Genomic DNA, 15,265 nt, shown 5'->3' with positions numbered 1-15,265 from the left:
GCTGGTCCATGCGTAACTGAATGAGATTCTGTTCATCTATGGCTGACTATACTCTACCTCTCCTGTGTTTTTCTTCTTCTCTATTTACCCCGTATCCTTTCTCTTATCTCTTGTTCCTTCTCTCTCTCTCTCTCGTTCGTTCGTTCGTTCGTTCGTTCGTTCGTTCGGTCTCTCTCTCGTTTGTTCTCTCTCTCTCTCGTTTGTTCTCTCTCTCTCGTTTGTTCTCTCTCTCTCGTTTGTTCTCTCTCTCTCGTTTGTGTTCTCTCTCGTTTGTTCTCTCTCTCTCTCGTTTGTGTTCTCTCTCGTTTGTGTTCTCTCTCGTTTGTGTTCTCTCTCGTTTGTGTTCTCTCTTGTTTGTTCTCTCCCTTGTTTGTTCTCTCCCTCGTTTGTTCTCTCCCTCGTTTGTTCTCTCCCTCGTTTGTTCTCTCTCTCGTTTGTGTTCTCCCTCGTTTGTGTTCTCTCCCTCGTTTGTTCTCTCCCTCGTTTGTTCTCTCCCTCGTTTGTTCTCTCCCTCGTTTGTTCTCTCTCTCGTTTGTTCTCTCTCTCGTTTGTTCTCTCCCTCGTTTGTTCTCTCCCTCGTTTGTTCTCTCCCTCGTTTGTTCTCTCCCTCGTTTGTTCTCTCCCTCGTTTGTTCTCTCCCTCGTTTGTTCTCTCTCTCGTTTGTGTTCTCTCTCGTTTGTGTTCTCTCTCTCGTTTGTGTTCTCTCTCTCGTTTGTGTTCTCTCTCTCGTTTGTGTTCTCTCTCTCGTTTGTGTTCTCTCTCTCGTTTGTTCTCTCCCTCGTTTGTTCTCTCCCTCGTTTGTTCTCTCTCTCGTTTGTTCTCTCCCTCGTTTGTGTTCTCTCTCGTTTGTGTTCTCTCTCGTTTGTGTTCTCTCTCGTTTGTGTTCTCTCTCGTTTGTTCTCTCCCTCGTTTGTGTTCTCTCCCTCGTTTGTTCTCTCCCTCGTTTGTTCTCTCCCTCGTTTGTTCTCCCTCGTTTGTTCTCTCCCTCGTTTGTGTTCTCTCTCTCGTTTGTGTTCTCCCTCGTTTGTGTTCTCCCTCGTTTGTGTTCTCTCCCTCGTTTGTTCTCTCCCTCGTTTGTTCTCTCCCTCGTTTGTTCTCTCTCTCGTTTGTTCTCTCCCTCGTTTGTTCTCTCTCTCGTTTGTGTTCTCTCTCGTTTGTGTTCTCTCTCTCTCGTTTGTGTTCTCTCTCGTTTGTGTTCTCTCTCGTTTGTGTTCTCTCTCTCTCGTTTGTGTTCTCTCTCGTTTGTGTTCTCTCTCGTTTGTGTTCTCTCTCTCTCGTTTGTGTTCTCTCTCGTTTGTGTTCTCTCTCTCTCGTTTGTGTTCTCTCTCGTTTGTGTTCTCTCTCGTTTGTGTTCTCTCTCTCGTTTGTGTTCTCTCTCTCGTTTGTGTTCTCTCTCTCGTTTGTGTTCTCTCTCTCGTTTGTTCTCTCCCTCGTTTGTTCTCTCCCTCGTTTGTTCTCTCCCTCGTTTGTTCTCTCCCTCGTTTGTTCTCTCTCTCGTTTGTTCTCGCTCTCGTTTGTTCTCTCCCTCGTTTGTGTTCTCTCCCTCGTTTGTTCTCTCCCTCGTTTGTGTTCTCTCTCTCTCGTTTGTGTTCTCTCTCTCTCGTTTGTGTTCTCTCTCTCTCGTTTGTGTTCTCTCTCTCTCGTTTGTTCTCTCTCTCGTTTGTTCTCTCCCTCGTTTGTTCTCGCGCTCTCTCTCGTGTTCGCTCTCTTGCTCTCTCACTCTCGTTCTCTCGCTCACTTTCGTTCTCTCGTTCACTCTCTCTCTCGCTCATTTTCTTCCTCTCTCCAGTTCTCTCGCTCACTCTCGTTCTGTCTCATTCTCTTGCTCTCTTGTTCTCTCTCTCTCTCTCATTCTTGCTCGCGCGCTCTCTCGTGCTCTCCCCCCCCCTTTTTTTTTTCTCTTTCTCTCCCCCCTTTCCTTTCTCTCTCTTTCCCGGCCCCTCCCTCCCTTGTCTTGTATCAAGAAAAATTTAAGAAAATACATAGTTTGAAGTCGGTCATACAATATATTTCCGAGAGGGAAAAATACAACTCTCTCCTTCTCTTCTCTCTCTCTTTTTTACCATAACTTTGTTAAATTAATTGTACGATTTATCTCTTCCTCTTGGTTGTTGGCGTTTCACATATTTTATGAATATCATTTGGCTCATTAGGGGTTTATATACCTATTCATCCATTTAACACGGAGTGAGTGTTGTTCGTTCTTCTATCTCCCATCCCCCCCCCCCCCTCTATCGCTCGCTATCATTCAGAAACAACCATCAAGTAGAGAGTTTGGTATTGGTCATACAATTGAAAATGACAACAATCCCTATTATTTATTCTTTCTTTCTGACTGCCCTTTCAGAACTTTTCTGTGCGTTCTCTCGGTTGGGTGGAAATGACAGAGGAGGATTTGGCTCCTGGAAGAAGCAGCGTCGCTGTAAACAGTTGCATCAGACAGTTGTCACTCCACAACCAGAGCCTGACTCAGGTAATTCTGCCTGTGTTACTGTATGTAGCTCAGAATCGGCCCCTACCCCTTCCATTCCAGTACATACATCTTCCAGAGTAAGATTTATACCGATGACAGAATGTCAGCCATTAGATGTAAGCTTGCCCCCATCACACACCGAATACTTGCTCCTTCTGGTGATTGTTCTTCTATCATTTTGATTTCTGTCTTTTAAAGCTCCAAATTACTTTACTTAAAGCAGAGGACCCCCATTTTTTTTTTTTAAAAGCCAGCAGCTACAAATACTGCAGCTGCTGACTTTTAAAAAAATGAATACTTACCTGTCCAGCGCACCCACGAAGTCGGCAGACGAGGACGAGCAATCGCCATGCTCGGTGTGGGAATCAGGAAGTGAAGCCTTGCGGCTTCACTGCCCGGTTCCCTACTGCACATGCACGAGTAGCGCGGCGTGCCGTCACTGTTCCCCGCTCTCTCCTGGCAACGGTGTGTTTCCCAGAAGACAGCAGGGGAATGAGTCTCGCGGGAGTCGATATCTGGAAGTGGTGGAAATACCTGTCTTAGATAGGTATCTGCACCCCTGACCCCTGAAAGGTGCCAAATGTGACGCCGGAGGGGGGAGGGTTCCGAAAAGCGGAAGTTCAATTTTTGGGTGGAACTCCGCTTTAATGCTTGCCAATTGAATGATTTTAAAGTTTGGCTTTAAAAAATGTAGTTTCAAATATGCCGGTCCTTTTTAACCACTTAACATCCGCCCGGCGTCAAATGACGGCGGGCGGAATGCGCTATTGTTCCGACAGGACGTCGTACGACGTCCTGCCAATTAAAGCCTCTAGGGCGCGGGCCGCTGGCGGCGCGCGCGCACCCGTCGCGTCACTGGGAAGACAGTGCGCGTGCCCGATGGCCGCCAGGCACTCGCGATTGCGCAGTAACTGAGCAGGGACGTAGAGCTCTGTGTGTAAACTTCTGACAATTTTGACACATTTTTGGGACCAATGTCAATTTCACAGCAAAAAATGCATTTAAAATGCATTGTTTACTGTGAAAATGACAATTGCAGTTTGGGAGTTAACCACAAGTGGGCCCTGAAGGGGTTATGTGTTTCTAACTGTAGGGGGTGTAGCTGTAGGTGTGACGTCTATAAAAGGGATGACACGATCGATGACGGCGCCACAGTGAAGAACGGGGAAGCCGTGTTTACACACATCTCTCCTCTTTCTTCAGCTCTGGGGACCGATCGCGGGACTCCAGCGGCGATCGGGTCCCGGAGCATCGGACCGGGTCGTGGGCGCATGCCCGCGACCCACGGCTGGGCACTAGCAGAGGACGTACCTGTAGGTGCATGTGCCCAGCCGTGCCATTCTGACGACGTAAATGTGCAGGAGGCGGTCCTTAAGCGGTTAACATGGTTTCCTATGGATGTAGTTCACATCTGTGTGCATTTTGTGGAAAGGGACTTTTTTCCGTTTTTTTGTTTCATAGACCTTAATGGATCAAAAGCGTGTATTAAAAAATACAAAATGCACCTGCAATATGCAAACGGCAACCTGCGTAGGTGTGAACCAGGACTAACTGTGTGATGCTTTCATGTCACTATGGACCAAAATCTCGGAAGAATGTTTCCAACACTTTGTTGTATCTTTGCCATGAAGAATAAAGGCAGTTCTGAAGGCAAAAGGGTACTAACAACCCAGTATTAGCAAGGTGCACCTAATAAAGTGGCCAGTGAGTGTATATTCTCGTATAAGATTAGGATGTTATTATGTAGGAGATGTGGGTTGGAAGGTTTTACCAAATTGCTTATATTTTAGGGGAAAGACATGCTGCTGGTCTTGGATGAGGATTCTCTGAAGCTCTATGACTCCACAGGAGAGACCCTGCTCCACTCCCAGCCTATTGTCAGCATCCGAGTGTGGGGTGTGGGACGGGATGACGGGAGGTGAGTACTAAATTATGATTTGATATTTGGAGCTGTCCTCTCGCATGGCGATGCAGTTATTACCAAGGCCTAGGAATACAAGTAATATAGGTATATGGAAACAAAGGTAAGGGGAAACTAGGGTTGTCCCAATACCGATACCAAGCACCGCTGTATAGATTTAAAAGTAATTTCTTCGCTTCTCTTCCCCCCCCCCCCCCCCCAGCTTTCAGCTGCTTTAAAATCAGCGGTGATCGGTGCTTGTAACTCCCCCACACACGATCACCGTTGACTGTCCCGTGTCCTCCTCCAGCCCCTCTCTGTTTTGCTGCAGTCTCCCTCCCCCCGTGTTTCTCTCTCCCTCCGTGTATCCCTCCGTGTCCCCCGCCGTGTTTCTCTCTCCCTCCGTGTCCCCCGCCGTGTTTCTCGCTCCCTCCGTGTCCCCCGCCGTGTTTCTCTCTCCCTCCGTGTCCCCCGTCGTGTTTCTCTCTCCCTCCGTGTCCCCCGCCGTGTTTCTCTCTCCCTCCGTGTATCCCTCTGTGTGTCCCCCGCCATGTTTCTCTCTCCCTCTCTGCCCCCCCCATGTTTCTCTCTCCCTCCGTGTATCCCTCCGTGTTTCTCTCTCTCTCCCTCCGTGTTTCTCTCTCCCTCCGTGTGTCCCCCGTGTTTCTCTCTCCCTCCGTGCCCCCCCCCATGTTTCTCTCTCCCTCCGTGTATCCCTCCGTTGCCCCCCCCGTGTTTCTCTCTCCCTCCGTGTCCCCCCCCCCGTGTTTCTCTCTCCCTCCGTGTGTGTCCCCATGTTTCTCTCTCCCTCCGTTTCCCCCCCTCATGTTTCTCTCTCCCTCCGTGTGTCCCCCCCCCCCGTGTTTCTCTCTCCCTCCGTGTATCCCTCCGTGTCCCCCCCCCCCCCCGTGTTTCTCTCTCCCTCCGTGTCCCCCCTGTGTTTCTCTCTCCCTCTGTACTCCTCCACCCCCTGGAACTGTCAAGATGGAGAGCGGAGATAGGAGCCGGTAAATCCGGCTCCTTACTGCTCCGAATGGACAGAGTCAGTGATCACTGACTCTGTCTATTCACATAACTGAAACATTGTAAACTGTGATTACAATGTTTCAGTTTATGAATGAAGAGAAGCGTCTTTCTTCTCTCCATTCATTTTCAGCGCAGCTGATGCTGCTGAGAAAGGGACTGGGGAACATGTGTCCTCAGTCCCTTTCTCTGTCTCAAAGGGGAGATGTCAGAGGTCTGTTAAGACCCCTGATATCTCACCAAAGCCCCCCACCCCAACAGGGCTGAAAAAAGAATAAAAAAATATATTGTAGAAAATAATAATAAAAAAAAAAGAAAACTGACACAGTCCACCCCCCCCTTATAAAAAAGAAAGCATTATAAATAAAATAAAAACAAATTGTTAAATATAAAAAACAAACAAAAAAAAAACTACTGACACATGTGCCGCTGTCACATGAGATTAAAGAAAAGTATCGGTATTCGGTATCGGCGAGTACTTGGGGGAAAAAAAGGATCGGTACTTGTACTCGGTCTTAAAAAAGTGGTATCGGGACAACCCTAGAGGAAACCATGGTAGATCATGTTCTCCAAAGTGGAGAAAGTCTGGAGGAACCGTGAGTTGGGCATCAGTATTGAAGGTCCGTATAGGACCAAACTGATGTCCACATACTAGATGGCAACCAGTAGTTTCTTTAGATCTAGATATCAGAGAGCCAATGATAAATGGCATAACCAAATGTGTGCAACCCTCAGACAGCAGGAGGTTAAGGACACCTATTGGGGGTCCATGTTATCGCTCAAAAACATGATAATTCTCCTGGAATTATTTCACAAACCTCTTATACCCCAATTACACTCTATAAATATAAAGTTAAAGCTCTCCTAAGAATCCTGTATTTCTGTATTAAGAAGATCATGAACAAGGAAGAGAGCACTTTCTCCTTTAGCTGAGCAGAAGCTGGTTGGTTGCAAACTTCTCTTGTGCAAACTTCCTTATGAGCTTCAATGTTTGCCACCAGAATGTAAACACATTTGGGATTCTTGGATTCATTTCACTTGTACACTCCCATCGTAGGAATCTGGTGCTGTATATTCTGATGGTAACTATTGGTATACGTGTTGCTTGCTATGTGTATGAAATCTTTTGTACTTTCAGTGGCATTGCCATGTTTATATGTACCGTATTTATCTGGCTAACGCGCCCCGGCGTATATCGCGCACCCCCGAACTTGAAGGAAAATTCCTGAAAAACAAAAAATACTTAGTTTGGATGCCCCTCGTCGGTGTCTTGCCCGTCATCCATCGCGTCCTGCCCGTCGTCCATCGGCGGCCTCGTCTGGTCCAGCGTCCTTCTGCGGCCATTGTGGTGTCCTCCCTGCTCGCTTCCCGCGCTGTGTTTTAACCACTGCGCCGGCATATACCGAGCGCAGTACACTCTGGTATAGTCGGGCAGGCTCAGCTCCTCTCGCGTAAAGGATGTACAGGACACACATACGTCCTGTACATCCTTTACGCAAGAGGAGCCGAGCCTGCCCGAGTGTACTGCGCTCGGTATATGCTGGCGCAGTGGTTCAAACACAGCGCGGGTATCGGCGTATATCGCGCACCCACGATTTTGCCCTGATTTTTCAGGGCAAAAAAGTGCGCGGTATACGCCGATAAATACGGTACCCAAAACCCATACAGAGAGGACTTTGTTGGAGATGCAGATTAACATGGATATAAAGATGTCACAGCTAGAAGGCCTTTGGAATCTGGGGGGCAGTTTTAGTGGGTGAAATCCAGATTATAGTATAGAAAGTGGAGAAAAAAGAACACATTAAAGTGGGAGTTAACCCCGTAAATTAACTTGTACCTACAGTTAAAGGGGTTGTAAAGCTCCCCGCCCCCCCGTTTACTTACCGGAGCCCTCGAAAGTCTGGCTTCTCGGCTGTTCTTGGCTCGTCAATGGATGATTGATAGCAGCCATTGGCTCCCGCTGCTGTCAATCAAATCAATGATGCGGGGTGGGGAGGAACCGAGACAGCTGTCGAGGGACCCCAGAAGACATGGATCGGGGCCACTCTGTGCAAAATGAACTGCACAGTGGAGGTAAGTATTGACATGTTTGTTATTTTAAAAAAAAACGAACCTTTACTAACACTTTCAGCTTACCTGTAGGTACAATGATTATGGCCTAATCATGCACCATTTAGGAGATATTCGCAATGGCTTTTGACGCCACTCCCGCATGTGCAGTAAAACTCTGCGTTCACTGCCACACAGTATGCCGTGACATGCAGAGCGTCGAGCCGCGACCATGGCCGCAGCCCGGCCATGCAAACGTCTGGAGCCAACCAACCCGTTAGGAAGACCAGGTGAAGATGAAATCCTCCTTCAATACCTGAAGCAGTCTGTTGTACCGCAGAGTAGTCTGGAGGAGGTTTGAGGAGGGACAAGACCTGTAAGGCCCCGTACACGACCGAACATGTCCGCTGAAACTGGTCCACGGACAAGTTTCAGCGGACATGTTCGGTCGTCTGTACTGCCGACCGGACAATTTTCCGGCAGATCGGACAGGTTTCCGGTGGACAAATGTTTCTTGGCATGCTAAGAAACATGTCCGCTGGAAGCCTATCCGTCGGACAAGTTCGGTCATCTGTACAGACTCACCGGACATGTCCGCTCGGCCGAAAGCCCTCGCATGCGTCGAAGTGATTAGACGCATGCGTGGAAGCATTGACCTTCCAGGGCTGCGCACGTCGTCGTGGCCGCGTCATTGTCGTGGCCGCGTCATTGTCGCGGCCACGTCACCTCGTATCGTGTCCGCGCGGATTTCTGTTTGATGGTGTGTACAACCATCAGACAGAAATCTCCCAGCGGACATGTCCGATGAAAACGGTCCGGCGGACCATTTTCATCGGACTGTCCGCTCGTCTGTACAGTGTTGTACGCTCGTCTGCCTAAGTGTTGCTGTTCTGCAGCAGAGAAAAAATACCGTATATACTCGAGTATAAGCTGACCCGAATATAACCCGAGGCACCTAATTTTACCACAAAAAAATGGGAAAACGTATTGACTCGAGTATAAGCCTAGGGTGTCCATCTGCATGCCTTACTGTGTCCATGCCTCGCTGTGTCAATGCCTAGACTGACGTTTAACATGGGAGTCTATGGAAGGGGTGCCCGGCTTTGAAAAATCAGTGCTCCCAAGCTGTAGGTTCCCCAGACAACAAACTTTGCACACGTGTAGAGGAGGAATTGTGCTACATGTGTGCCGAATTCCGGATCCAGGGAGCCTACAATCGTCCGGTACCGGGTCACCGGAGAAATTACCGTTTAACATTGGAGTCTATTGAAGGGATGCCCTGCTTTGAAAAATTGGTGCTCCCCGGCCGTAGGTCCCCCAGACAACAAACTTTGCACACTTGTAGAGGAAGAGTGGAGACTATATATGTGGCAAGTTTGGGGTCCAGGGGACCTACGGCTGGCCGATACCGGGTTTCCAAAGCTCCGGGAGATCAGGCGCAAAAAGGTGACTTGAGTATAAGCCGAGGGGGGCATTTTCAGCACCAAAAAATGTGCTGAAAACCTCGGCTTATACTCGAGTATATACGGTGCGTCTCCTGTCCTGCCTCTCCTATGTGACAAGGCCCTCTGTGGCAGAAGACAGAGGATGATGGCAGTTGTGTCGGGGGGATATGTTATAACAGCAATGATGTAATCTCTCACATCTCCAGGGAGAGCTACATGGACAAGGTTGGGGAAACCCAACGCTCATCCAAACTAAAAAGGGAGGGGGGGGGTTAAAGTTCTCAAAACACAAGATTGCCAGTAACAAGTTTTGCTGTAGCACAGTTCACTGAAGCAGTGTAAAGGGGCTTAACAATTTTCAAAAAAGCAACAAAGAAAAATTCCCAGCCTTCAACAAACCGAATTACCCTGTCTAAGGCCGCGTACACACGATCGGACATTCCGACAACAAAACCGTGGAATTTTTTCCGGCGGAATGTCGGCTCAAACTAGTTTTGCATACACACGGTCACACAAATATTGTCAGAAATTCCGAACGTCAAGAACGTGGTCATGTACAACACTACAACGAGCCAAGAAAAATTAGGTTCAATGATTCCGAGCATGCGTAGGATTTTTGTGCGTGCGGAAAACTTGAGAACCAGCTCTCAAACATTTTGTTGTCGGAAATTCAGACAGCAAATATCCGATGGAGACTACTACACGGTCTGAATATTCGACCAAAAGCTCACATGGAACATTTGTTGTCAGAAATTCCGATTGTGTGTACGCAGGGCAGCCATTAGAAATTATGGGGCCCCTTACACAGCTTCAGGCATGGGCCCTCCTGGAGCAGAGAACCGGGGGGGGGGGGGGGGGCAGGGGTGCTGCTGCCTGTAATTGAGAAGCGGGGGGGGCGCTGCCGTGAATTGAGAAGCGGGGGGGCCCTTTACAAAAAAGAAGAAATAAAGAAAAATATATATAAAAAAAGGGGGTAGCCATCCGGGGCCCTGGGGACCTCTGGGCCCTTTAATAAAATGAAAAAATAAGGAAATAAAATTTTTTTTTTTTTTAAAAAAAGGGGGTTGCCATCTGGGGCCCCTGGGGCCTTTAATAAAAAAATATATATATATACACACAAATTATTACAAATTACAAAAAAGGGGGGTTGCCATCCGGGACCTTTTAATAAAAAATAACTAAAAAAAAATATATAAAAAAAATAAAATAAACATTTATAAAAAAAAGGGGGGGGTTGCCATCCAGGGCCCTTTAATAAAAAAAATATATAAACAAAAATAAACATTTATTAAAAAAAAAAGGGGGGGTTTGCCACATGGGGCCCTGGGGACCTCTGAGCCCTTTAATAAACATTTATATAAAAGAAATTTAAAAATTATAAAAAAAAGGGGGTTGCCATCCGGGGCCCTGTGAACCTCCGGACCCCTTACAGGTGTACTGCCTGTACCCTTCTGATGGCGGCCCTGTGTGTACGCGGAATTACAGTTCACATTATAACAGTTTAGTTGGCCTAATAATTTTCGCCTCCTTGGAGACATGTTTTTGCCATGGGTTGCTGCCGTTTTATATATTTCCATGCCTTGTAGTGTCTTAAATTATCATATAAACCTGACTCTGTGTCCTTCTATACTACTTCCATAACACTTACCTTGACCATCTGTCAGTGGGTCGTTCTTCCTCTAACTGGAGGAGGTCCTGTATCCTTCCATATGCCATGATTTCTGAATTCCCTACTTTGGAATATCTACAAATAATCTTGTACAATAAACTGATTATTGTGTTCCGGTCTCTTCCTTACTAATTGTCTTTTCTGTCTGGTTGTGCTGCGGATGGACAGAGAGAGGTACAGTATATATCTGGTGATTGGTTTTATACCTGATCTCTCAGCTCTTCTGTACCCCACCCCTCATATTGCCATTTCCTCATTGCAGGGACTTTGCCTATGTCGCCAGGGACAAACTGACACAGCTACTGAAATGTCACGTGTTCCGATGTGAGGTCCCCGCCAAGGCCATTGCCACCGGTCTTCATGGGGTCTGCTCCCATGTAAGTCTTCATTTCTATAACGTGTTTTCACCTTTTTTTTTGATGGGGGAAAGCAGCATAGAGAACACACTTGTGAAGGAAAATACCAGCCACAGATCATAATAGTAATAATTAAAAAACTCCCTATATAAATATATGTGATCTACCTGCAGTCAGTATTTTCCCCATTACTGACTTGCCATGTGTTATACTCTGTGGGCCGGATTCAGAAAGGAGATACGACGGCGTATCTCCGGAGACGCCGTCGTATCTCTGAGTTTCGGGGTCGTATCTATGCGACTGATTCATAGAATCAGTTACGCATAGATTTCCCTAAGATCCGACCAACGTAAGTCTCTTAAACCGTCGTATCTTAGGCTGCATATTTACGCTGGCCGCTAGGTGGCGCTTCCGTATAGTTACGTTATGAATATGCTAATTAGGTAGATTCGCCGATTCAGAAACGTACGTTCGGCCGGCGAATTTTTTTACATCGTTTACGTTCGGCTTTTTCCGGCGTAAAGTTACCCCTGCTATATGAGGCGTAGCCAATGTTAAAGCGGGAGTTCACCCATTTATTAAAATTTTTATTTTTTCCCCTTAGATTCCTGCTCGTTTTGTCTAGGGGAATCGGCTATTTGTATTAAAATATGATCCGTACTTACCCGTTTTCGAGATGCATCTTCTCCGCCGCTTCCGGGTATGGGTCTTCGGGAGCGGGCGTTCCTTCTTGATTGACATTCTTCCGAGAGGCTTCCGACGGTCGCATCCATCGCGTCACTCGTAGCCGAAAGAAGCCGAACGTCGGTGCGGCTCTATACTGCGCCTGCGCACCGACGTTCGGCTTCTTTCGGAAAATCGTGACGCGATGGATGCGACCGTCGGAAGCCTCTCGGAAGACTGTCAATCTAGAAGGAACGCCCATTCCCGCAGCCCATACCCGGAAGCGACAGAGAGGATGCATCTCGTAAACGGTAAGTACGGCTCATATTTTAAAACAAATAGCCGATTCCCCTAGACAAAACGAGCAGGAATCTAAGGGGAAAAGGTGCCCTCTAAGGGTGAACCTCCACTTTAAGTATGGACATCGTTCCCGCGTCGAGTTTTGAAAATTTTACGTCGTTTGCGTAAGTCATTCGTGAATAGGGCTGTACGTAAGTTACGTTCACGTCTAAAGCAATGGCGATTTGCGGCGTAATTTCGAGCATGCGCACTGGGATTTTTTCACGAACGGCGCATAAAATGCGTCAAATGCGCGGGGTCACCCATTCATTTAAATAAAACACGCCCACATCATCCCCATTTGAATTAGGCGGGCTTACACCGGACCAAATACGTTACGCCGCCGTAACTAAGGGCGTAAGTTCTTTCTGAATACGGAACTTGCGCCCTAATTTACGGCGGCGTAACGTATCTGAGATACGTTACGCCGGCCCATAGATACACAATTGTATCTGAATCTAGCCCTGTGTCTCTGGTGGAGGCAGCCATATTGGTAGAGGAGCAGGGTTTTGCTTCCTTCTATCATGGCTGTTGCGCTGATGATGGATGGAGTCATGAGCAAGAAGCACCAGAAGTGGAGAAGGCACAGATTCACAGAATGGATGGAAGCAGGGAGATCCTTGCACTGCTGGTTTTCAGGTATAGCATTCTCTGCAGCACAGAGAACTTCAAATTTGTGGAGACTAGCAGTCATAGGCAGCAGTGCATTAGATTTCGAAGTGTAGATACAGTGGTTATAAAAAGTCTACACACCCCTGTTTAACCACTTCATTACCGGGCACTTAAAGTGGATGTAAACCCCAAAAAATGTTTTTTTTTTTTTTTTATGTCACAACATAACATAACATATGATAAACATGTCCAAGCTCTAGATATGTAAATAACCTGTAACACAAAGCAAGAACAGAGAAACTGACTTTATAATTTGGCAAGTTTTTATCTGGAATTCTGTTAATTTTCACTGAACAATAAAAGAGGATTGCTCAGCGCTGGATTTACTCTGTGTGGCAAGACTGGGCACAGATGATAGGAAATCTTATACTCTACATTGTGACATCAAAAAAAAATTTTTTTGGGGGTTTACATCCACTTTAAACCCCCTTCCTGCCCAGACCAATTTTCAGCTTTCAGCGTTGGCGCATTTTGAATGACAATTGCGCGGTCATACAACACTGTACCCAAATTATATTTTTATCATTTTTTTTCCCCCACAAATAGAGCTTTCTTTTGGTGGTATTTGATCATCTCTGCGATTTTTATTTTTTGCGCTATAAACAAAAACAGACAAAAAAAAACACAATATTTTTTACTTTTTGTTATAATAATATCCCAATTTATTTATTTTTTTCCTCAGTTTAGGCCGATACCTATTCTTTTACATATTTTTGTTTAAAAAAAAAAATCGCAATAAGCGTATATTGATTGGTTTGCGCAAAAGTTATAGCTCCTACAAAATAGGGGATAGATTTATGATTTTTTTAAAAAATTTTTTACTAGTAATGGCGGCGATCTGCGATTTTTTTATTTATTTATTTTTTTGTCAGGCCTGCGGTATTACGGCGGACATATCGGACACTTTTGACACTATTTTGGGACCATTCACATTTATACATCTTAGTGCTATAAAAATGCACTGATTGCTGTATAAATGTGACTGGCAGTGAAGGGGTTAACACTAGGGGGTGAGGAAGGGGTTAAATGTGTAATCTGGGAGTGATTCTAACTGTGGGGGAAGGGGACTGACTGGGGGAGGTGACCGATGCTGTGTCCCTATGTACAAGGGACACAGCATCGGTCTCCCTGACAGGACGTGGAGCTCTGTGTTTACACACAGAGCTCCACGTCCCTGCTGTCACCGCCAATCGCGGGTACATGGCGGATATCACAGCTGCCAGGCACGTGCATCGGCATCTCAGCGATGCCCCGGGCACAGTCTTTCCCCGCTGCGCGCCCCCAGCGGTGCGCGCGGGGAATGCACATAAAAGGATGTCCACCCGGCAGTTGAGAGCCGCGCTGTGGACGTCTTTCGTCTACAGCGCGGGTCTCAAGTGATTAAAATGTCAGGTTTTTGTGATGTAAACAAATGAGACAAAGATAAATAATTTCAAAACCTTTTCCACCTTTAATGTGGCCTATAAACTGTACAACTCGGTTGAACAACCAACTGAAATCTTTTAGTTGGAGGGAAGTAAAAATAAAATAATGTGATTGCATAAGTGTGCCGACCCTTAAACGAATACTTTGTTGAAGGACTGTTGATTTTATTCCAGCACTCAGTGTTTTTGGGTACGAGTCTATTAGCATGGCACATCTTGACTTGGCAATATTTGCACGCTCTTCTTTGCAAAAACACTCCAAATCTTTCAGATGGCGAGGTCATCTCCTGTGCACAGCCTCTCTTCACATCACCCCACACAGATTTTCAATGGGATTCAGGTCTGGACTCTGGCTGGGCCATTCCAAAACGTTATTCTTCTTCTGGTGAAGCCATTCCTTTGTTGATTTGGATGTATGCTTTGGGTTGTTGTCATGCTGAAAGATGACGTTCCTGTTCATGTTCAGCTTTCTAGCAGAAGCCTGAAGGTTTTGTGACAACATTGACTGGTATTTGGAACTGTTCATAACTCCCTCTACCTTGACTAAGGCCCCTGTTCCAGCTGCATAAAAACAGCCCCAAAGCATGATGCTGCCACCACAATGCTTCACAGTGGGTATGGTGTTCTTTTGGTGATGTGCATTGTTGTTTTTGCACCAAACATATCTTTTGGAATCATGGCCAAAAAGTTCAACCTTGGTTACTTCAGACCAGAACACATTTTCCCACATGCTTTTTGGAGACTTTAGATGTGTTTTTGCTAAATTTAGCCGGGCTTGGATGTTTTTCTTTGTAAGAAAAATCTTCCGTCTGGTCACTCTACCCCATAGCCCAGACATATGAAGAATACGATAGATTGTTGTCACATGTACCACACAAGCCAGTACTTGCCAGATATTTTTGCAGCTCCTTTAATGTTGTTGTAGGCTTCTTGGCAGCCTCCCTGACCAATTTTCTTCTCATCTTTTCATCAATTTTGGAGGGATGTCCAGTTCTTGGCAATGTCACTGTTGTGCCATATTTTCTCCACTTGATGATGACGGTCTTCACTGAGTTCCATGGTATATCTAATGCCTTGGAAATTCTTTTGTACCCTTCTCCTGACTGATACCCTTTAACAATGAGATACCACTGATGCTTTAGAAGCTCTCTGCGGACCATAGCTTTTGCTGTAGAATGCGACTAAGAAAATGTCAGGAAAGACCTACTAGAACAGCTAAACTTTATTTGGGGTTCATCAGAGGCACTTTAAA

General features: G+C 46.4%; 1 protein-coding gene across 3 annotated transcripts in view; it reads left to right on the top strand.

Annotated features, from left to right (window-relative positions):
* Positions 1-15,265, top strand: part of APBB1 (amyloid beta precursor protein binding family B member 1) — a 64,077-nt gene that overhangs the window by 36,485 nt on the left and 12,327 nt on the right. For 2 of the 3 annotated variants that reach the window (XM_040339874.1, XM_040339875.1), the window contains 4 exons: positions 2,348-2,473; positions 4,264-4,391; positions 10,728-10,733; positions 10,822-10,936. In XM_040339874.1, coding sequence (XP_040195808.1) covers positions 2,348-2,473; positions 4,264-4,391; positions 10,728-10,733; positions 10,822-10,936 — 375 coding nt within the window. The remainder of the gene's footprint in view (positions 1-2,347; positions 2,474-4,263; positions 4,392-10,727; positions 10,734-10,821; positions 10,937-15,265) is intronic. The other variant, XM_040339876.1, reaches the window with a different exon arrangement.

Source organism: Rana temporaria, chromosome 2, assembly GCF_905171775.1.
Source record: "Rana temporaria chromosome 2, aRanTem1.1, whole genome shotgun sequence".
Lineage (NCBI taxonomy): Eukaryota > Metazoa > Chordata > Amphibia > Anura > Ranidae > Rana > Rana temporaria.
The sequence above is the reverse complement of the archived record's forward strand: the minus strand, read 5'-3'. Positions and strand labels throughout refer to the sequence as shown.